General features: G+C 39.7%; 1 protein-coding gene across 5 annotated transcripts in view; it reads right to left on the bottom strand.

Moving 5' to 3' along the window:
* Nucleotides 1-22789, bottom strand: part of ankhd1 (ankyrin repeat and KH domain containing 1) — a 32239-nt gene extending 9450 nt beyond the window's left edge. Inside the window, exons 1-18 of one of the 5 annotated variants that reach the window (XM_087848661.1) lie at nt 22344-22789; nt 19282-19435; nt 5940-6096; nt 5625-5787; nt 5355-5502; nt 5038-5271; nt 4542-4636; nt 3764-3919; nt 3361-3442; nt 3025-3216; nt 2816-2925; nt 2435-2522; nt 1921-2048; nt 1664-1807; nt 1441-1543; nt 1043-1305; nt 603-884; nt 84-501 (exon numbers count right to left, since the gene is read on the bottom strand). In XM_087848661.1, the coding sequence (XP_087704787.1) occupies nt 84-501; nt 603-884; nt 1043-1305; nt 1441-1543; nt 1664-1807; nt 1921-2048; nt 2435-2522; nt 2816-2925; nt 3025-3216; nt 3361-3442; nt 3764-3919; nt 4542-4636; nt 5038-5271; nt 5355-5502; nt 5625-5787; nt 5940-6096; nt 19282-19435; nt 22344-22622 (3196 nt within the window). In that variant the 5' untranslated portion in view covers nt 22623-22789. Of the gene's footprint in view, nt 1-83; nt 502-602; nt 885-1042; nt 1306-1440; nt 1544-1663; nt 1808-1920; nt 2049-2434; nt 2523-2815; nt 2926-3024; nt 3217-3360; nt 3443-3763; nt 3928-4541; nt 4637-5037; nt 5272-5354; nt 5503-5624; nt 5788-5939; nt 6097-19281; nt 19436-22343 lie in introns of all 5 variants that reach the window. The other 4 variants (XM_087848653.1, XM_087848671.1, XM_087848668.1 and 1 more) reach the window with 4 other exon arrangements.
* Between the last annotated feature and the right edge of the window lie 1593 nt (nt 22790-24382).

The following is a 24382-nucleotide window of genomic DNA, read 5'->3' as shown; positions in this document are numbered from 1 at the left end:
CCCCCCCCAAAAAAAGGAAAAAAAAACTTTGTAGAGCACAGTCTCGCATCTCACACCCAACAGTTAAACTTCTGAGTACTTGCCTGCCATGATGTCGTCCAGTGTGTCTGTGAGCGTCTGTGCAGGTGTAGCTACCAAGAGCCCATCTGGAGCCTGTTGAGGTATCATTCCTGGGCCTAACCCAGCCAGCTGCTGACCCTGCTGCTGCTGCCCCAACATCTGCTGCCCTACTAGTACCCTCTGCAGCTCTGGACTGGTACTTCCTGGGTAGTCTGCAGGGTTGTAGTCTGGCAGAGGTTGGATAGGAACGAAGGCTGCCTGAAGAGGGGGAGGCGGCGGCTGGGGCTGGGTCTGTGGCGAAGGGGGAAGAGGCGGCTGCTGTCGTGACTGCGACCCATCCCTGTGACCCATGATTGTGTCCACCTGAGGAAGCTTGGGGTAATCATCCTCTTCTCCATCTGGTTCATCCTCTGAGCCCTCTTCATCATCATCTTCCTCTTCCTGAAAGCATACAGAGAGCATATTAAGTCTCTCGGATCTGTTAGGACAGTGCTAGGGAACAAACATTATTCAAACAAAGAAAACAAATACGAAAAATTCACCTCTTCGACGTCATCCTCCGGCTCTTCCTGTTCCCCATCTTTGCTTGTCTCCTCGTCCTTGTCAGAGCCACTGTGTACTTGTGCACCCGCTGTGGTGAGAAGAGGCACTGGAACAGACGATGCACATCCAGGCCCCGGGCCCGGACCCTGGCTCTGTCCAGCCTCCTGCTGCTCTAAGCCCTTTGCCTCCATGTACTCTTTGGTGAACTGTTGCTGTGTTTTCAGCTGCAGCTGACGTTCCACCTTCTGCAGCTCCTTCAAGATTTTCTTCTTCTTCTGAACCTAAGGAAGAGTCACATCCTTGTTTGACTAACTTGTGATATGTTGCTATGCATACGGGGGGGAAAAAAAGCACTGAAGGGTCAATTAGCTTACAAGTTAAAGGCTACCTAACTTAAGATCAAAATGAGATCAGATCTTAAGTGGATGATGGATTATACCTGCTCCTCTCGGCTCTTCTTCAGCTCCTCAATCTTGTCTTTGGTGAGCGGCTCCCCCTGAATGAGTTCTAGCGACTGTAGCTGGGCTTTCTCAATAGCGCTAATTCTCTGGCCCAGTTCATTCAGCTTTCCCTCCGTCTCCTCCACAATGCACTCTAGGGGCTGGCACAAGTGGAAGGGTGGCAGAGGCTCTGCTTCAGGTCCCCGGCCAACAGAGCTGGGAACACCGGGCTGAAGGGCTGCTTGTCTCTGTTTGGACACGCCTGAATTTGAACAAAACACATCAAAGATGTTGAGATTTAAAGATGGCCAAATAAATATATCTACAGCTCAGTGAAGTGTGCACTTTGTAAGTAGAACTTTTTAAGTATACCGAGCGGGCCCCTAGCACAGTTTACCTTTACTAGAGACAGGTGGGGGCGTAGCGATGTTTGATGGGGTTCTGTCTGGCTCCTGAGGGGGCACTACCATGGCGAGAGCTTGGAATGGGACACGAGGAACCTGTTATGACAGAGGATATGTTGTGTTAAAGCAATGGGAAAAAAGAAAGAAAACAGCCATGCTTGCAAGAATGATAGTTAAAAAAGAAAAAAAGGAGGGGTATCATGTTGCTGCATATACCTGAGAGGCATCTTGCGATGGGGGAGTGAGTTGAGAGAGGTCTGGGGCTGGGACAGACAGGATGTTGTTGGGGTAGTCCAACAGGTAGGAAACCACATTGGTGTGGCCACCCTTAGCAGCTTCTATCAACATGGTTGAGCCATCCTACAAAGAAAAAATATGGCATGTTTTTCTCTATCAGCATTATCATTAAACACATGCAAATGAGCATAATCGTTATTAAAGCAGCTGGTGTTAATCCAGACTGGGTGCATTACTTTGAGTCTGTGAGTAGGATCCGCCCCATGCGCCAGCAGCAGCTCCACCACAGCCAAATGTCCTCCAGCACAGGCCAGAGAAACCACCGTGTGATCATTATTGGCAGTGGCTCTGTTCACATTAGCACCTAACACAGACAAAGACAAATGCATATATTATAAGAGTAATGGAGTAATGATAATGCATATCTACAGCCAGATATTCAATAACGTGGTTCATCATTAACCTGGACACAATAACAATTGCTGGTCTTACACTAAGTGTACTGGTGGAAAAAACAATTTTCAGGTGAAATTTTAAACTTCTCATCCCTTCATGCAATGACATTTATTCACTTCAATTAATCATAGTTTAAGTGACAGATGTGCAGAAAAAACAAAAACAAAACCCGCCCATATAAACAATCTACTTCCCCTTTCAAGAGAGGCAATTCTCTAACTCTACAGGAGGTTAGATATGCATTTTCCCCCTCAAATACTTGTATTTAAATCCAAGAGCTACTCAGTTACGCACCTTTGCTGATAAGAAACTGCACTGTACAGAGATGCCCTGCCCTCGCTGCCTTCATTAAGGGTGTCCGTCCCCCTTCAGACTCATGCTCCTAAAGGAAAAAGATGAAGTGGATTTGTTCAGTTCAACACAGAAGTTAAACAAAATGGCTATAATCTGTATTCATCTTGAAAACTGCTGCTGTAGGTGCAAGTTCTACAAGGTAAAGGTCTTGCTTCACACAATAGAAGATGCTCAGTTCAATCAATATACATTTACACACAAAAAACTTTTACACATCTTTTCTTGCCCCGCTGTCACTTGAACCAATGTATATGTAACTACATTTTTTTTAAAAGCAGGGCAAATCATAAGTGACTAAGAGGATTTAAGAGTACGGCGTACCAAATTGGCTCCAGCCTGCAGTAGCACGTCTGCCACATCAGTGTGTCCGTTCTCACACGCATACGTCAGTGCTGTATCGCCAGTTGCCGTCGTGGCATGAACGTTTGCTCCTGAACGAGAAAAAGTTACAGGAGTGTGAGCTCAAGAGTCTAAGACATTTTTGATGTGTCTTTTCTTTCTACCATTGCTGCATCTTCTTCCTTGCCCACCTGCAGCCAGTAGGTATTTCACCAATTCCAGATGGCCTTCTTGTGCAGCTTCCATTAGCGGGGTAGAGCAGCCCAGCTCAATGTCTGCCCCTGCCTTAATGAGGAAGTCAGCCACTTCTAAAAAGCCTCCACAACATGCTAGGGTCAAAGCGGTCTCCTGGGTCTCCTCTGTCTGGGCATTGATGTTAGCACCTAAACGACAGAGCAAGAACAGTTTTGTTATATTCAGCTACTAAAATGGGAAAACATAATGATAACCGACTGTGATCATGTCAAAATTGTTAGGTTTTTTTTTTATTTATGGTGTTTCAGAGATGCAAGAACAAAGGCTGCTACCTTGAGCCAGCAGCAGTGCTACCATCTCCTCATGGCCTTCTCTGGCTGCCTCCATCAGGGGAGTGTAGCCCTCATCATTAACCTGGACACAAACAGAAGCATCATCAGATAAGAAAACATAAGGTGAAAATGACTCGCAGGTTACACGGACACAACCCTGACTTGTGTTTATGTGGATGGAAATTTTCATCCAACTGCCTTTAGCCAGTTACATCAATGTTGTCATTTACATTTTAGATAACAGTGAAAAATTAGCCATTTCCCAATTTTGGAAGCAAACACTTTTGTTTAAAAGGACCGACACTTTTTGGTTTGGAGCATTTATAGTATATCTTCACAGCAAATCTATCTACAGCTATACAATTTTTTTTCCGTTTTGTTTTTAAAGTGTCTCTTTGCATACCTCCTCCAAGTTGGCTCCTCTCTCTATAAGCAAGGCTGCCAGCTCCACATGTCCTCCACAAGCTGCCAGGGTAAGGGGCGACTCAAAGGAATCAGCTGGCATGTTGACTTGCGCGCCGCTGTCCAACAGCAGCCGTGCCACCTCCACATGGCCATCCTGGGACAGCGAGACACACAGAGAATATAGAGATAAGCACCTGAATAAATACACGTATCAATTTCTAGTCAAGCTACATGAATTTAAACCATCAATTTGAAAAAGTGTTTAAAACGAGAAAGAAGAAAAGTGACATTTTAGCAGACTGATGGAAAAGGCATCTAAAATCTTGCTGTACAGTTCCATCGACAATAGCACAATTAATGTTTACAGAAAACTGCACACCCCTTCCACAATTATTTAGCACGACTAATCTGCAAACAAGATAAAAAACAATTAGCACGGGGGAGATGGTGTAAATTATTAAAATCTTTCAGTCCACTTTTCTCCCATTTAACCATGCGAGTACCCAACCATTAACAGAACTCTGTTGGGTTTGGACACTGAATAAGACCTGCTGTTATGCTTCTGATGTTATTTTTTTTAAAATTTAATATTAAAGTTTATTTTGTTTGAGCTGTACTGAGACACAAAAGGGAGTCTAAGATATATAAAGCAATTCATTCTTGACCATGCCGATTACTTCAATGTATGCACTGTCTGTTTATAGTTACAAATACAAAGTCATAACAAGTGGTTTGGGGTGTGAAATGTCAAGTGAGGTTTTAGGTCAGATGCTTACCATGCAGGCCTCCATCAGCGCCGTGTGCATCTCATCCGTTTTGTGTTCCTGGTCTGCTCCGGCCTCCAAGAGAAAACGCACCATATCCAAGTGACCTGCAGAGGACAAACAAAATCAATGTAATTAATCTTTTACAGGCCTTTGAACAAGGTTATGGGAGTAACCTGCCACTGGGGGAAAAGTAGCAAGTTAGATGAGTTCAGAGTCAACTGCAAGTACAGCAATTTTACTGATCTTAAGATGTAGACTTTTTTTAAAAAACATTTCATTAAAAGGAAAAATAAAATAACCAGCTCAATTTTAAAGAGTAGCCGACTGTTAGGATAGCTAACAGAACTTATGTAAGAGCTTTATTTTACAACAGTATTATCCCAAGTCGCTAAATTGCATAACAACTAAAAAAGTAAAAGGACAATGCACGTTTATTCCTTTCTAAAAATAAACCCTCAACATAAAAACTAACCTAGGGATACAAGTTCCATACTTAAGTACTGACCTTTGTAGCACGCAAGTGTGAGAGCACTCTCCTTGAACTCATTGGAGTGTGTGTTGATGCCAGCGCCATACTCCAATAGTACCCTGGCCACTTCTACGTGGCCAGCACTGGCCGCCTCCATGAGAGGTGTGTGTCCGTTCTCGTTGTGGTCCTCAATGTTAGCACCCTCTTTGAGCAGCACCTTCACCACATCCACGAAGCCACCGGCACATGCATACGTCAAAGCTGTGTTGCCTGAAAGACAGAAGTGAGAATATACCGTGTGTTTTGAAGTCACATTAAATGGTTTATAAATAGAAAAGTTAAAGTAGTCTTACCAGTAGAGGACTGGGCATTGACATCTGCCCCATGGACAAGTAGTAGTTTGACAATGTCCACATAACCTCCACTAGCAGCAGCCATGAGTGGTGTTATATCCCCCTTGATGCCCCTGTCCTCCACATTGGCATGCATAGCCAACAAAACCTAAGAATAGAAAAAAGAAGAAGAAGAAAAAATATATATATTCATAGGCTTGTCAAAGGAATACAGGCCCTTAAGTATTTAGCAGTAACTTAATCCGGACACCAATCTAACCTCTTCCATACCTGTGCAAGTTCATAGTAGCCAGCCGAGCAGGCGAGACACAGCAAGCTCTCCCCTTCCTCAGTGTGCTCATTGACGCTCCGGCCCTCATCCAGCAATTTGCGCACGGCGTTGACATCCCCATCCGAACACGCCTCTGCTAAACTACGGCTGAAAATAACCAGACTGCTACAATTACTGCCACTGTGGCAGGTGAACACACACACCCCTCACAACAACACCATTACTTCCAGGCAGCAAAGAGACACACACATGCATGCTCATATATATTGTTTATGAAGCAGAGAGTGAGTTGATGGTGTGAGCGAGATACATACTTGTCTGCTTGGCCGGCATTGAGTGTGTTTTCAGCTCTCATCCGGGTGAGGGCGGCTGCGGCCTCGTCCAGGGCACAACTCACAGATGACGTCAGTCGCCGTAGCACCTCGGGGTCTGCAAAAGCTTTACCATCGGCAGTGGACAGTTTACCGATGCCTGCCGAACACCAAAAGGGCAGAGGTGCATAGGGCAATGCAAACCACAGGGGAGCACAACCACACCAGACCAGATGAAGAAGCAAGTCCAGTCCAGCAAATCCAATCCAGGGTTAGTAGCAGCAAACACAAAGAGGGAAAAAAATCAATAAAAAAATAAAATAAAAATTTAAAAATGAATAGAAAAAGAAAATCACACAGAAAACACAAGCATTTGTTAATGTGGCTTAATATATCTTTTTTCAATAAACCACCTAAGAGTCGCAATTTCTTTATCAAATAGTAAGGTACACAATAAAAAGGGAATAATGGGAGTATCTACTGCGCTGTGCAAAAGTCTTAAGTCAGTCTTCATTTCTTTATGTTGGGCTAGGAAAACGGGAAAAAGGTGCAGCAATTTATTGAGATGTACAAACATAACAAATAGTTTGTACAAATGTAACGAGTTTTTAAGTCAGTATTTGCCATTTTTTCCCCAAACACAGCCGGAACCATTAGTCAGGCTTTCTGTAAGTAGTCTTCATTAATAGTTCTTGAAGGACATTCAAATCTCTTCTTTGGAGGAAAACAAATCCTCTGTAAAACAATCAGGTACAAGTACTGGCCAATGTCAAACGGAGCCATTTAGAAAGCCTGGAGACCTATTGCTCAAGATTATTTAAAATATATATATATATATATATATATATATATATATTTAAAAAATGACACGACACTTGGCTCATTGGAAACAAAATAAAAAGAAATGACTTGAGACGTTTGCACAGTACTTTGTGTTCAGAACAATAATACCAGTGAAATTAAGCTGTTGTATACACCAAGGCTCAAAGGTTTGGAGTCATAATTTTGCAGTTTTCCTTAAGTCATTAAATGAACTGCAATGTGACACTGCTGAGAAATTCTGATATTTACTGGATATAATTTTGCCGTAAAGACAAGCTTCTTGAAAATGACTTCAAGTTAAATTAGTTTAATATTATGTGCACTTCCTGTATGTTACAGTCTAGCGTCCTACAATAGGACTGACAATTAGCATTACTTTGGTGGTGATTTCATTATAACAATACCAGCAAACTGGTGTTTTATTAAAACAAGTAGTTTGGAAATAAAACTTTTCTTGTTCAAATCTCACACTTTCCTAGACACATTTCCTCTACCTTGACTGACAGATGGACCAATCTCACAATTGATGTGCTTTAATTCAAATACTTCAAGGTTAAATAATGAACATGAAAATAAGATCCTTTCTCTTCTTTTCATGCTTATTTAAATCTTTTAGCACGTTCAGATTCGTTCCAAACTTGTGATCAGTAGTGTATACGAACCAATGTAGATTCAAGCTGTTAATGTTCGAAGAGAAAACTGTCTCATCCTGTGTGAATTATAGATGGGTAAAAAGCAGTGACCATGAGAGAAAATGGTGTGTTAGGAACAGTGGCCAGCAAGCAAGAGAAGAACTGAAGAAAACACAATGCAATATGACAGGGAAAAAAAAGTCTGTGTGTCTATTTTGTCATGAAAAAGAAGAAAAGTCAATGACCAGAGTGCAAGGCAAGCAGCAGCAAAATGAAAACAACTGCTTTTGCTAATGACCTACGGAGGAAGATCTCTCAAGGGAAAACAATGAACATTTCCAAACCAGCAAACCACTTGTGAGAGGAGTAACAGTGTGCATTTTACAGACGTGTGTAAAAATGAAGGGAAAATAGGGAAAAAAAATAAATAAAGTTGGCTTTAAACCTTTCGGCCTCAACTTCAACCCATCCATTAACCAGGCACAAGAGAGCTTCAGTCCTTAAGGTTGTGTTTTCTCACCACTGACTCGGGCTAAACTTAGCACCGCTCTCAGACAAAGATTTCACAACAGTCTCATATGCACAAGGAAAGAGGTCAAGGAAGTTGATCATTAATGTTTTACTTTATCGTGTTTTTCCTCTGAGAACACAAGCACTTCATTCACTAAACAGGAATAAATAGGTTAGATATCAGCCGTCACCAAATCCCCTCTCCTGTGTATAATCCTCTACATATAACTACTAAACAGAGCAGGAAGTAGTGAATGAGTCAAGAATTTCAGTCACAACATCAATTTAAAAGACCTTCTTCGCTGTGTTTACACATAAGCACTTGTTCCTGCTCAGCTCCACCTACAACACTGCCATGTTTACACGTACAACACCATCTATCTTTTATCGTGTTAAACTAAAATAAAATTCATCAGGACAAGTGTATATACACCAAATGCCTACTGAAAACATAACTGGCACCGACACCAGTCTAACAGGAATCATTCTTGAAGCATTTACGTGCAATGAAATCAACAACTAGATCAAAATGTAAGCTATCCTAACAATACGTCAGACGAAACCATTAGTACCATTTCAGAGAAAATGAGTTGCCTTCTAGGTAAAACCAACCAATAATACTGCTGGTAAGCGCTGGCTAATAACTTAGTGTGATATTTTGTGGCCATCAATTACATCTGAGCAACCCGCCCTTCCCCTCATTTAAGAGGTCTGAATGTAGAATTAAACTAGCTAGTGAGAGCCAGAGATCTTAAAAATCTCAGAATGGGATGAGCATGAGCTCATCTTAATGTTGTTAAACTAAGCAGAAACTATTTTACACCACTTATTTCTTTGTGCGTTTAGGTACGTAAACTTTAAGTCAACTTACTTCAAATGAACATTTAATTGCATGTCATTCGTTATTTCATGAACTTACATTTGCAGTACCAGTAAAGTCTCTGGTGTCTGGGTAATGTGGAATAAGAGCAGCCACTAATCTATTAAAACCAGTTTTTCAGTATAATGTTTGAGTGCAAAATCATGGTGGCTCTCCTGTAGGAGGAAAAAGAAAAGGATCAAGTAACTGCCAAGACATGACAAAGGGGCAGGAACTGAATCTGAGGATGTAACTGTAATAAACTAGGCTTTGTATTTGCAGCAGCATCATGAAAGCAAGCTCTTTTGATATAATTTTCCCCACACAGAGCAACAAGGGAACCCCAGACAGAAAATGAAAGGGTTTCAACTCTTAAAAAGTACACAACAGGATAATTGCTAGAAACAATTATGTTTTGATAAACTGGTGATCCCAAAAGTGCTGCTGCTGCAATCCTGAGACTTTCCAACAGGAGCGCTCTGGAAAAAAAAGGTCTACACACATTTAGTTCTAAGGAATAATTTAATTTAAATAATTAATAATAATTTAAATCTAACTTGATTATAAAAGAACTTGATAAACAGTTTTAAATGATTCTTATGTGATATGTGTATCATGTATAATATTTATTGTAACCTTTTGTCCACTAGACAACTTTCACCATTCACCGACCCCCCCTCTACAATGGATTAAAAAAAAAAAAAAATTGGTGCATTCCTACGTGGTCACTTCACTTTCATTCATTTGCTAAGCTCAACCACTGCCACCACTCATGAAATAGTAGGTGTGCAAGTCAATTTTTGATAAAAAAAAAATACTGACACTTAGGACTAGGGCTGTTTGATATAACGATATATATCGGATAACGATATAAAAACGTCTATCGTTTCATTTTACGCTACCGTTTGTTTTGTGGTGTCGCAAAATAAACTGTTTACGGCAATATTTTTTCATCGTTTTGATGGTCACTGTAGTGGCTATATTAATTTCTTAAAGTTCTCTCTTTCTCTTGTATTTAATATAACCACACTATGGACGGACAAGGGCCTGTTTTTATGGGTTGTTGTTAGCAACAACGACGGTAAAACCATTGCATGTCCGCTTGTTTATTTTCCCCATAAACCTTTCACAATAAAGCTCAAGATCCTGTTGACACTTTTCAAAATAAACGGAATCACGTGAAAAAGTATTGACGGATGAGAAGCCAAAAAAAGAGCCGTCAGGTGCTAAAAAACAAACCTTAGACTCAAACGTTAGAACAGGCTTTTCCCTGCAGCACGCCGTGTAATAAATACTCACAAAGAAAACGGCGGCCATTACAACATATGTCTAAAAATGTGTAGTTTCATGCATCGGTTAAAACACTCGACTCCAGGTACATGACGCCCAGCTGGAAACACTTCACCTACCCAAGATTGACAGAATTTACAGAAAATATAATATTTGTGATTTATATCGTTATCAGACGATAGATGTTTTATATCGGGATATGAGATTTTGGTCATATCGCACAGCCCTACTTAGGACTTGTATAATTCACAATATATGTAGTTCCCATATTCATGGTCTGTGTTTGATGGCACAGTGTGGGGTGGAGAAGATTTTTGAGTTAATTTAATTTAAAAGCGTTAAACCTGGATTATGCACTTTTGCAGACAAAGACAACTGGAGAGCCAACATTCCTGTTATACTTCTTCAAAGTCTGCCGCCTGAGGCGCATGCGCAGTCGTTGCATTGTAATGTAAATTCAACAAGTTGCCGTAATCACAAAAACCTCAGGTAGGCACATAGACGTTTGGATAGACCCTCATGCAACTTACTCATGGCAAAGTTTATGACACTGGGACCTGGGTGGACCCCAGACTATCAAAATAAAAGTATCATCTCTGCTTTAATCTATGTAGATCCAGAGTTCCATAACAACCTGGTCTTTTTAACAATCACCATCCGTCATTTTGTAGGAATGGGACAGTCACAGATGTTGATATATTCTATACATGTATACTGCATGTGAAAAGACAGACTGAGAATCCTGGCTGCCAACACAGCCAAGCAAAAATGCACCATTCCAATATTTCCAGTTTTTGTTGTCTCAACTGTCTGCAACTCTCAAAACTGTCTGAAAAATTGTGGCTTATTGAACAGTTTCGAATGCTTAAGTTGCCAATATTAACTGACAACATTGCCCCAAACCCTCTCCCAGTAACCCTCTGTGCCACAACTGAAAACTAGAAAAACTAAACACAACTAAACTGTTCTGCACAGACACACAGCACCAGAGTACCCTCCGCACTGCTGCAACATTCTACATTCCCTTTATTTATTTTTATTTATTTACACTTGCCAGAAAACACAGGAAGCTGCTGCAGTATTCTCCTGAACAACAGGTGTCACCACCAAAACAGCACCAATGTAGGAGGAGAAGAGGTCAAAGCCAAAAGCAAAGACATTTGGGGGGAGGGGGAGGGGGGGATCTTGGCAGAGAGATACAACATGCCAAGCTACAAAAATTGAGGGGTGCACGACCAGCTGACCTGATACAAAAACAGTGGCAGACACCAGCGGATATGACATCATTTTTCAATGACACCACCATGCAACAGGGGTAAGCATAAAGTGGTATACATCTGGTCAGTCTGCTAGAAAAAAAATTTGCCCCTTTAGTGATGCTGGCTAAAGGGCAGAAATACCACTGTGTAGACTGTGATGGTTAACAGTTTCTTGTAATCCTAATCAAGTTTTTAAATGATATGTTAAATCACTTATGTAGATGCTACAATGACTAAGCATCGTTACTAAATCATCACCTCCTCAAGTTAAAAATTGAAAATAAACAAAAGAAATAAAATCAGCTTTTGTGGGCTAATCTAGAAGTTTTGAAAGTTTTAGGAAAACGGCAAAAAAATAAAAAATAAAATAAAAATTTGGACTTGTGTCCAAATACACTTAGCAGTCAAAGATCACATTAATCCCACAGCATATTAGCAGATTTTATCCCAATGCCTGGTGCGTGCATGCATGCATAGACGCAACCCTCCAGACCTGTGGCTACTAACTGTGATAGGCAGAACCTCTGATTTTAGACCAAGTGTGCACTCAGCAAGGTAATTCATAATGTGCCTAAGCACATTTTACCCCTTGATTCCAGTTCATTTGTCTAGTGTGCCTGCTGTGTAGTGAACTGACTCAAGGTATACATGTAGTAACCAAGCCCAAACTTGGAGCACCAACACCCTCCTCAACAACAGCTGCCTCCATGTAAAATCAGTTCTATTAAATCTTAAAGTTCTATAAGAGAACAGCAGTCCAAAAGAAAATGCCCCACTTTAGCCCTGAAATACATTCCTTAGTTGCCATCTTTGCGCTTTCCAACAGTGTTTCTTTTAGGCTGTGTGCATAAAAGAAGAAATGCAAGAGGTGGGAACTGAAATGCTGAGAAAAAGTGAAGTGTACTTGGGACCCAGATTGTTAAACACTGTGTGAGGGCAGGCCTGTAGGGGGGTTGGGAGGGGTTGACAATCTTGTCCTGGCACAGTACAAGAAAACCACAACTGGTTAAACCCTGTTTAATCTAGCCTGACTCATAACTAGCAACTCCTATTTAAACTCTGGACCCAACTACAGTGATCACTTTACAGAGGCTGTGGCTTCATGCGGTTAAAGGTACTTCTGACACAGACATTTCCACATTAAGGGGCCACAAGGCCATCTTCTTAAAGGAAAAGGCTGAGCTGGTAGCATGAATCACTGTCACCACACACATTCAGAGGCCACAATTTCTACTGCACATCATGTTTGTTACTTTTACACCAAGCTTTGTTCAAGTTTTCAACATACAGTGTGTTACCTTGACTCTCTGAAGGATACAGGAACAATTTTTCTTACCCATATAAGACAGCCCAAGTTACATCTTTGCAGCAGTACTGATGGTTATCAAAGCCCACTACAGCCAGTGCATGCAAGCGTGCATGACTGCTGAATGCTTATTAGAGCACTTCAATCAAGGCTTGAGCATCCGTTTTCCTCATTGGATCCAGCTTATTCTGTACTGAATTCACATCAAATTCAAAATAAAGGTATCCATCATTATTTCATCATATGTAACAGATAGGCCTTAGACTAACAATGCGCCTCATTCAGTTTAATACACTGTACAATTACAGTCAATAGATTTACATCTTTAAAAAAAACAAAAACAAGAGACAACAAATAAAGCAGCTCATTATCTTGCTGCTTAAACAGAAGTCAGCCTAAGCACTTCAAACTTGGGCATCGCTGTAAACAAACTCAAGGTAACCTTCACACATTGCAGCCCATCCCATGTTCCAAATGGTTTTCCACATAATCCACATTTTTTGCATAGCCTTTCCAGAGAACTCCGGATGTGACATAACTACAACGCCACAGGATGAACTGATCTTGATCCCATCCTGAGTCAAACAGCTGGACCAGGTATCTGTGTCAGCAGGTAAATAAATGTGGACGATTTATTAAGTTCAGCTATATGCTCTGTTTACTATGTCACGGGTCAGAAGCAGTGTATGGGGCGCTAGCAAAAGAGCTAACATAGCATAGAAGAAGCCAAGAACAAAGCTTTAGGATTTTGGAGGCATTTCACAAAAGCTACCTCTACAGATTTCCTCTGTTTATTAATAACAGACTTTGAATTAACCACAAACTGCAGTCAAGACCTACATCCAACAGTAACAATACGTTCCCTGCCACTCACCTGTTCTCACTCTTAGTGTCTAAATGTTCAGTTTAACATTTGCTAATAAGGTTTTATTGGCCATAATGCTGGGTGGCATGATATATATATTTTTTTAAAGGCACAATGGTTATTTAAGAGTCTGGCAGTTTCACAGTAACCTGGTATCATTATTATTAAATATTTCGGCGCAAGTAGATATTTATAGTTTTTATATATAATAAGATATATAATAAACAAAATAACATTAAAAACTTTAATGCCATAACAGCCAAATTAAACAGAACAGGAATATCAAACCTTTTATTCCTGGCTTTAGAGTCAGTTATATGTACGGACACTTTTGTTGCCTCCGTTTCTAAACAAAGCCGACACATGCCTCCTTAGCATTCACTTCCACTGCAACACCAAGGTGTAGCTTTGAAACAATTACCATGTGAACTTATACTTCCAGATTTTGTTGCACAAACTATTCGATTGTTGGGGGGGGAAAAAAAACAACAACAAAAAAACACCTGTTAGGTTCATGTAATGTGTTATCTTTACCTCACCTAGTACCCTGTTGCTGTGAAAGTGAGATCAAAAACGTAGCAAAAAAATTTTCTTTATTACTGAAAAAGTCTGAGTGTTGTGGGGTTTTTGTTTTTTTTTTTTTAAACTTCACTTGCAGTCCCTCTTCTTCATCTGCCGTTACTTTTCTAAAAAAAAGAGCAAACCTTTAAACTGTTAGCAAACTGTGATGCTACCTAGCATGTTACTTCTACAGTATAATGTTGTACCACAATAACCGATATGTTGAAAAGGAGGAATGCATTTCGATAAATGTAACCTGGCAGACGTTCGTCCACCTCAAAGTGCTGTGATGGAGGGAAAGTCATCTCAACCGATGGCCAGTGAAGCTCAGAATTCGCAAGCAACTGAACCGTGCAGCAGTGACAGTGTCTTATTAGTTTTTCAAATTATGTTACCAAATTGTTGTACTGGCTGCCCTGTTAAAGATTCTGCCACCCAGTAGTTATTATTTGAACAATTTCTTACATCATGTGACTCAAAGAGTGAGAAACAAGGGTGAATTTTATGCAGGCAAGAAGAAAAGCTGGGGAAAGGTGAGTTCGGCTTCAAAAACACCTTTTTTACATCTAGCATTAAGATCAACTTGCAAAAGGTCAGTGAGCTGATTTGGTAGAAAACAAACAATAGCATGCCACTGAGACTTAACTTTGCAGGAATAAAAATTCTGGTTAGCTAAAAATTAAAAAAAAAAAATACATAAATAAATAAAGTATTTGAAATGACTCAACATTCACTGGAAACTAAAGAAATATCTTACTTTGACAATTTATCAGTTAGGTTTGTCAATGTACAGCTGCTATGAATTTAGGGGATTTTATGACATGTAGTACAGAAATGTTTCTTTGAGTTGTGCCAAGACTGAAAAAAAAACAAAAACTACTGAACATTACAAACATGAAACAACATTGTTGTAGAAATCATTACTTGGGTTTAGGAAAACTTCAGAAAATGTGTCACTATGAACTCAGTTCAGTTCATTGCAAATTCGAATTAAAGCACTACTGTGCTTCCATTCATTTAAGATGGACTATATCAATGAAGTGAATATCAAGGAATCTGCCCCACAGTCTGCAAAATCAAAGTGTGGAAATAGAGGACATATAATTTGGACTGAAGACAAGAGGGTCTCTAAGGTTGCAGTAGTGCCCGTCTGTAAACATCCTGCTTCCCTAACTACGACTCTGTTTTCTCAGGTTACAATTGTTTGGTTGTTGTTGTTTATTTTTTCACTACATCTACATTAAGAAGTAAAGAGAAAGGGAGATATTACGCAAGTACATACAAGTATGGCTACTGGTAACAGTAGCCTTCATTTATAATCCATGTGCGACTTGTCTTACACCATGCATTTCTTGTAATTAAGTCTGAGCATTTAGTCTCTATAAAACATAACACAAAACAAGGAACATTTAATTAAAACTACAGAAACAATTGTTAATGTAGTTACTAAAATAATCCGAATTTGCCACTGGCATATTTAACCTGATCAAACACTTATTTCATGTTTGCATATGACATCCCTGCAGGACTCAACCATGTATGCTTAGTATAAATTATTACTATGTCACAACTAGTAAAGCTAGTTCAATTTACTTAGGAGGGGTGTAAAATTCTCCTGATCAACAGCTCGGTTCAACTCATTTTTAGGCTATGGTTTGGTTTACAGTTTGCTAAACGTTAGAAAAGTGGGTAATATTTTAACTGCTGAACGATAACAGAAGTCATATGTCCAGTTCACTCTTTAACTGTTTACATTTACTACAATGTTTTAACAGCTCCAAAAGGCAAACTTGCATACCACTTTTGAATCCATTTCTCATATGCAATCACTAATTTACCAAACCACAAAAAATCCTTAAAAAAAAAAAAAGAAAGAAAAAAAATAGTATGTATGTATGTATAAATAAAGTTATATTTGGCCAAAATACCACTACGCTCAATTAGGGGTAAGATTACAGTTGTCAAAATGATATTCAGATATTAAATCAATACTAAAACTAATATCAAATTACAACATTTATTTGTAACTATATCAATACAGACAGTGGTGTTTTGTCTCCAGCTGACACACGGCGCCACTGTGGCCAGATAGGCACACAGCTCCTCCCCTCACTAATAGCTGAAGAAGTTAAATTTCACAACGCTTTAGGAGGACTTTAAAGAGGTCAATAAAGCTCCTGTTTCACCAACATGTAAGCAGTAAACAGTGATCTTCAATCTTAACCTGGCCAATGCACATATTAGCCACATAACTATTAGAGGTGGGAATCACCATACATCCCACGATACGATATTATTGCAATTTTTAAAAATATTTTGCGATATTCAGATTTTGTACATAAAGGTAAACTTTATCAATATTCATTTTATTTAATAACAAAGCCTCACACTCAGTCTTTCTCTCATTTCAGTCAGTTTTATTGGTGACAAACTGAACAGTTTGTATTACAGTCTAGTCCAACTTAACTGAATGCAACCATCTGGTACAATTATAGCTATTCTAAACTATGCCATTTATGAAAACTATGCAACCCATTCAGCAACTGAAGAATTTGAAAGTAAATTAAAACAAAATATAATTTTACATTAAATAAAAAAGTTTTAAACTTAATTAAAATAAAACATGTCTTAAATTAAAATAAGTAAACTGTCATGTTTATTGCTGCCGAAAAAAAAGTTAAACACATTTGGACAGTGAAGGAATGTCAGGATTCTTGCTCAGAAAAAGGATCAACATGCTCTGAAGTCATGTTCCAGTCCACAAAAACTTTTTTAGTAACAAAATATCGATTTCTGCTGTCCCTGTATCGATACATTATTAGCAAACAAAATATCACGATACTACACAGTATCGATTTTTTTCCCCCACCCCTAATAACTATTAGCAATTACCCAATAACCACATTGGCCATCTGCTGTCATTAATTCAGCAGGTAGAAAACCGTGGGTCACAGATGGAATATTGAGCCTTGACAGAGCTAATTAAGGACACATGCAGAATTTGGGTTGCTGAATGTGCAGAGCATTTTTGCAGAGTGTGGAGAACTAATCTGAGCAAATAAAGAGCAGCTAAATTAGATGGGTTTCAATTCTGGAGCGCACAGCTGAGGATGTAAGGAGATCCAGACTAACGCAGAGCAGTGTGAACAGTGAATGAGAGAGAGGCTGGAGGCAGATGTTTGACATAATGGAAAAAAATACAGCAACATAACTTGACCCCCACCCCCTCCTAAAATAGAATTTTTTTTTTTTTTAAAAAAAAGACAGTATGGTGACCGCCATATTTTTTGATGGTAAGGTAGACTGTCACTGTTTGTCTACTTAATAGAACACTTTTCTTCGCCTCAATTTAAGCAAGCAGAACTGATAACATTTGCTGCCTAGCTCCAACATTGACATTATTGTTTTATAATTAACCATAGCCAGTTTTAATGACAACAGATGGCTAAGGTGACTATCGAGAAAATACCTAACAGTTTAACAGTTAATGTTAAAGTGTGAGCTGACCAGGTTAACATTTATGGCAACTGTTTCATACATCAATGTTAATGAAATGGGAGCTTTATTGACCTCTCAAAATTCCTCCAAAAGAATTGGGAACATCCACTATTTCAGCTACTTGTGATAAGAAGTCCTGTGTGCAGGTGTCAACAAGAGGTGGCAAAGATGGCACTGTAGGCATCGATGCTTTTGCAACTAAGTATCAATTCTGACAGCTTTGTTTAGTCTCCATCCAGATGGCTACAGCGATGAAACAAAGTTTGGCATTTTTTTAAATGTTATATCAATCCCTTTGTTAGTAACGTAATAAAACCTTGACAATGGCAGCAGTAGTTTTAGGCATAACACCAGGGCTATTTTTTTAGGTTTTGCTCTACATGGTATAATTTATATACCTGAAATCTTTGGTACCAGATTTGTTGAAAAAGTTATACCAGACTGTTTGGGCACATTACAAAAAAAAACCAAGCTAAGGAAGATAAGGTCATATCTATTAAAGAATTTAATTTGGTATCACAATCCACAGCAATGGACTGGAAAATAAGAAGATTAATTCCCATATATCACACTTAGTTTCAAAGTGCATATATCTTTATCAAACACTGCGCAAACTGCTGCTCTTTTCTCCCCATTTAGGGCATTTCAGACTACAAACAAATGTATTTTCAATTTAAAACTTAGCAGCTGTCAGTGGACACCGTTGTGTTTGCGGTACCCTATCTTGTTTACACTTGAAAGAGCTTTCCAAAAATTCCACTTCTAGTGAGCAGAGTTTCCGTGTGAATGACATAGCAAAATGCATTGAAAATGCTACATATACCTTCCTATGTGTGGACAACATGTAAAACAAATAGGAAAAACTCCAAATAAGCCCAAATAATAAATCCATACCAACATATTTAGATATATTTTGCAATAAACAACAGCCTAAGTCAATATTCCACCAATCTCACCAGACACTTGGCATCTTTGTGGATGGTCTTGACAGGTTTGGTATTAGGCTAGTTTGCTCATGCAGGGAATGAAAGGAGGCTGTACAGATCTTTTTGCCACAATCATTTCATATAAACGCTACTCCTCTCTGCTAATTTTATATAAAAACAATACAAATAAGCTAACAAATCAATGAAAACATAAATAAACAACTTATTTTTTATTATTGTACATAGTTGTAGAGATCTCAAGTAAACCAGTAGCGTGAGTTCCTAGCTGTACTGTTTAGACCAGCCAGGGAGAAAGGGGAATAGAATGAGATTAGCCATTAGCCGTTCAACACAAGCTCTGTGCATGCTGTGGAGGCTCAAGCGTGTTCCAGCGTTAATCTGCATGGTAATGTTCACGTGCCCAAACGAGGCCAGGACACCCAGCCCTAATGGATTAATCTACACAGACCTTCTTACTCTGAGATTACAAGTTCTAATTGAACTAATTTATCCAAATCACTTTCAAACTATCTGCTGATATGACACTTACAGAACCAACAGTTTCTCCTTATTACAATTTCAGGCCTTAAAAAAAACCAAACAAACAAAAAAACATAAGGCCTCCACTTTTAAATGCCTGGCAATGGATATGGGGAAAAGACTGAGGTAGAAAGGTGTCGTTTGCTGGTTCTGTATGTTGAAGCACAAATTAAAACAGGCTGTATAAAAATGGGTGTGGTTAATGACATACTGATTAATTACATATTTATATTTGTCAAGAAGTATGGCGAGCTGAGTTCAAACAATGCAGTCATACCTGCAGCTTCCAGTAAAGCTTCAAGTCTGGCCTGTGTCTCTGGATCAACTGTTCTCAAATCTACTCCATCTGTAGCGCTGGACAAAAGTAACTCTGACGCTGTCTTCATAATGGGGTTATCCAGGTCCTCCTGGTCCAGAATGAATGACTCCACCTGGGAGAGACAGGTAAGGGTCAGCAACAAAGTCTTTTCCCCACTGAGAGCTAGTTTATGATACCATTTGGATTGCAGGCCATTAATTAAAGAGTATCAAATCTATACCAGGTTAGTATTTATAAAAATACAAAAAGGCAAAAGGAAAATAATAAGAAATTACACTACTGAAAACATTATTTACATTACTCTGTATAAAAAGCGGCCGTACACATACAAATGCACCACCTATAAAAAGACCAGGCATGTGGCTCTTGTTTATTTATGGTTTCTCTCAACAGAGGGAAAGCAAAAAGGAGCACAAGGATAAGAGTCAAAGCACAGGAAGTGCTACGGCCAGGAATTACAGCCCCTAAACACACACACGGATTCAGCTGAGAGTCAGCTGCCCAAGCGGAGCTCCACAACCTCATACCTGAGCTTTGGCTCTCAGATATCATAGTCTGTACTATAGAGTTTCTTTCACAAAATAAAAAAAAGTTTTTGTTTTAAAAAGGAAGGGGATCAATGAAATATTTTTGTAAATGTGACTACAGCACAAGGCTAAATTGGAGCTACAGTCTCATATATTACTGAAAAAACAGAAATTAAAGGTCAAAATGAAAAAAGAATGTTTTTCATCCACTCACATTTGAAAATGTATACTCCTCTATCCATAACCATTAATGAGTATGACAAATCACAGATATAAACAAATAACCTATACAAATAACTAAGAAAAAATAATAAGGTGTCTTTTTTTTTTTAAGTCAGACTTTGACAGCTGGATGTTTAATTCTGTTTGCATCTTCAAAGTAACATCTTAACTGTATCCAGATAGCTGTGGAAATGATTTTTGTTAAAAAGCAGGTGAAGTAAACAAAACTGTCTGAACACCAACATGGGATATATAAATAATCTGTGGAGGGCTTCGTGCAAGGGGATTCATTGCATTTGATCAAGTATTTATGGTACAGTAGGTCTGGTATACAGATTACCTACTGACCAATATAAATACCACAGACATTACCTCAGAGAGACTACCAGGAAAGGTATGATTCTAAATATGATCTTGAATAAATTACTGGTCATTTTCAAACAACCCCCAGCAAAACCTGAGAAAGAACCAATATCTCTATGTCCACACACAAGCTGCAGCAGACTTTCGGGGTCTGGTCCAGAGAGAAACTGTTGTGAGAGAGTCAGCATTCAGCAATGTGGAGGAATTCAGCTATATGAAAGGAGTGCAGTGCACAACAGTCCATGGGGGATGTAGTTCTACAGAGGCCTTTATCATCAACAATGGGTATCACTCTTCAGTATTAATGAACTACAGTTCCCAGTGTTGGTATCCACAGAGCTGGAAAGGCCTAGAATGGCATCTACTTAATCCTGGGGCTCAGATTTTTGCTACTACCCAGTGCAGCGTGTTCTCCACAGGAGTGAAACACCACAACAAATGCTCCCTTTCAGCCTTATAAACTAGACTGGGTGAGCAAGAAAACATGATCGCTTGCCTTTGCAATTTGAGGCAAGTGACAAATTAGATATTTTCTTCTGCCACTGCTACACAGCTGAGCTAATGCTCAGGCAAAAACAGCAGGATATATTGACAGCTGGATGAGCTAACACCCTCACTTGTCTATCAAAGGTGTAGCAGTGTGTCTTAGACAGAGAATCCACTGGTCACATACTAGCCATCCATAAACAAGACAGCTCCACAGGTCAGGTCCAGTGCTCCTTGGTGCAGGTTCATTTAACACCAAGAACTTTTCAATGGAAGCGTTTTTTAATAGTACAAACTACACTAACCCTCAAGTTGCCATGAAAAAAGTCACATGGACATCTGACAAGTTTGTGCAAATCAAGCAGTCTAACAACTTCCATTTCAGTGTCTGCTGCTGTCATACGATATGGTAAACGCAATTATATGGGAACAGTAAAGCTGCAAAGTCTCATAACGTTCAAACGGACGCTGTAAAATAAAATAAAATAGCGAAGCATTTGATGAGTGACTATAGCTCTCAAGATTTTGACAAAAATCCCCTAAGATGTGGCTCTGCCACACGTGCATTTGAAATGCATATATGACAGGGTGACTGAGGGTTTTTACACACAATTTAAACTATGTCATCCCAGATGACAAAACATGTCTAAAGTGCGTTTAGCTGACGGGATGCAGTCACACCTGTCCGCCGTGTGTGACATTGAAAGTTGGACACCTCTCAACGTGAACTCAAATCGCCCTCAAAATGTGACAACGCAAATAAAGCTGACAGTCACCGTGGCCATCTGAACGACCTAGGTGAACGGCTGGAAGACCAGTTAGCTAATTAGTCGACACCGACTGTGGAAATACGAGCAGAAAAATAATTCTATTTTTAAAAATCCGAATCTAAACCTATCGAAAAGTTAGCCTAAGGGACAATCGGTGTTGATTTACATGGTGTGGTGGGAAAAGTGACGTAATTGCACCACAACTATGAAATGGTAGATATTTAGCTGGCCGTGTACGTCCGTGGGTTTGTGGGCATCATCCATTTGCCGTGGCTGGAAAGCTGCTGGATAGCTTGCAAACTTGTGATGGGTGTTGCGAGACGACAGCTCCAAACGAGGCCGTCGTCGCTTACACCCGAACTAGGCCGTGGCCACAGCCTGCGCTGCATAAATAAAACATTTCAGCCGGTTGGCGTGAACAACTGCTCCTGTCTCACCAAACATGATCGACAGTAAACTGTCCATAAGCGTCTCAACTGACGAGGAGTGTTATTCTGTTGACGGGTTGGTTAATTTTACGTAATTTTAGCGGCCTGGGAGGGGGTGGCTGCCAACTGCGAGCTAATGTGCTAGCTAGGAGCCAGCTCGCGCTAGGAGAGGAATGTTGCCTAGTTCTATGGTTAGGCTTAGCTAACTAGCTTAGCGTAGCTACCTCTGAAACCTCGTCTTCGTCGCTGCCGGATCCTGGACCCGAAGAGAGGACGGCTGCGGCCGCTAGTTTGAAATCCAGTCTTTCGGCAGCAGGCCCGCCTGGCTCGCCGTACAAACGTACTTTCTTTCCACCTACACCAATCCCAATGCCCCCTAGTCCGACTCCTCCTGGTGTCGCTCCTACCCCCATCCCTGCCACTGGGGAGCGAGGAGTCACCGAGTCAATCTCGTCCTCGAAGCCGTCCGTCAGCATTGCCGTCCCGGCTACTGCATCCTGCATACTTGTGTCCACGATACGTGCGTTAACGTGCTAGTTGTTGACTTAAATGTCTGTCCAGGCGCGTTCTTGTGGAATATTCGCGTGATTTTACTTCAGGGAATCCAGAAACTCTCCCGAAGCGAGGGTTGAGGAGGATCTCTTTCCCCCAGCCATTAACTTTCTAACAACCTAACCCGATACGCACAGTTTCTGAGAAACGCCGCCCTTGTGGAAAATCCTCTCGACCGTATTGGTTCATCAGGAAAGACGTGTCTCTTCTATTGGTTAAAGCTGATGCTTGTCAAAATTAGCCCGCGACGTCATGTTAGGTTTACCAATATCACGAGGCAGTAGAACGAACGTCAAGACATGACATGGTAGGCCAAATTAACTAGTTGCTAGTTTTACTAGTTGATGTAAACTCATGTTGGGATACCGTTTGCACATAAGGACTACTTCGAAAGTGTACTGACACTCTTTGTAAATTATAATGAATCATTTAGTGTGATTTTTTTAATGTAAAATAACGGCTATCAAGCCATTATTGAGTGCTTCCAATTAAATATAATGTAATTTAATAATTTATTAGTAATCATACATAATAATTTAAAGAAAAAAAAATATATATATATATATATATATATATATATATATATATATATATATATATATATATATATATATATATATATTTAGCAAAAATGCACACACAAAAACAACAAAAATTAACAAACAATGCTGTATGATGAACTAACTTTTCATTCACAGATAAGTTAACAATTAAATTGATGCTCTGAAACTATAACCTCCCAAATGAGTGGTTCTCATTGTGTGATTTTATGGGGGGAACATTTTGCTGGTCCACTTATTTAATTTGGGTAAATTGTCTGCACAAATACATGTAAAGTAGTTCTGAGTGGTCATCTGACGGGAATGATGTCTTCCAGAGAAGAGATCTGAGAATCTGTTCTGTTTTCAGCGTGTCCCGATAAGTCCTGAAAGTGAAACACCACGCATGAAAACAGTACCTTCCCTCCCGTGAGAGGAATGCAGCCAACATTAATACACCTGTATACCACTATACCGTAACAAGTCCAAATGTCTACTGTGAAAGAAAGTCTATTGGTCACAAGATATCCTTGAGGGTTATTGAACTGTGCGTGCTTTGGCGACATTTGTACAAGATTAAATACACAATGGTGACTTCAGTGATGAATAAATACTTCACTTGGACTGCCCTCTAGTGCAAAAGATCACTGTAATGTACTCGTAAAGTCAAAAGCCTACCTGGAGCCTTGTTTGTGTTTGATGTAATCTTACAGAACTACCAATGAATTTAGGATTGTCACCACCATGAGCCAAGACACCTGAACTACACAAAGGTCTTAGATTGTATTTACACCTTACCTTATAGATCACATTTGATTCAGTAAGGACTGAGTGTGGTTAAAAACAGTGTATTTCATTCCCTTTGGTTAAACCCCATGTGACTGTGTTTGATTATTGTGTGACTATTCATACATTTTTTGAAAGCATTTATTTACAGAATTGTGTATATATGTTTTAACTAGCAGTGTGCATCAATACTAGATGAGTGTAACCTTGAATAAGCAGCAATACTGAAATAATGATAATAAGTTAAAAAAAAAAAACCACACTCTTCATTTACTCCACATGTTTTTTAATGGTGTCACTGATTTGCAACCAACTCCCTGCTGCAGGTCTGGGTCACTTGTGGTCTATATCTGGATTACTTGGGGCTGCTGACCCCGTGGCTAATT

This window comes from Neolamprologus brichardi, chromosome 2 (genome assembly GCF_056152115.1).
Source record: "Neolamprologus brichardi isolate AB-2024 chromosome 2, ASM5615211v1, whole genome shotgun sequence".
Lineage (NCBI taxonomy): Eukaryota > Metazoa > Chordata > Actinopteri > Cichliformes > Cichlidae > Neolamprologus > Neolamprologus brichardi.
Note: the sequence above shows the minus strand (reverse complement) of the source record. Positions and strands in the feature narration are given on the sequence as shown.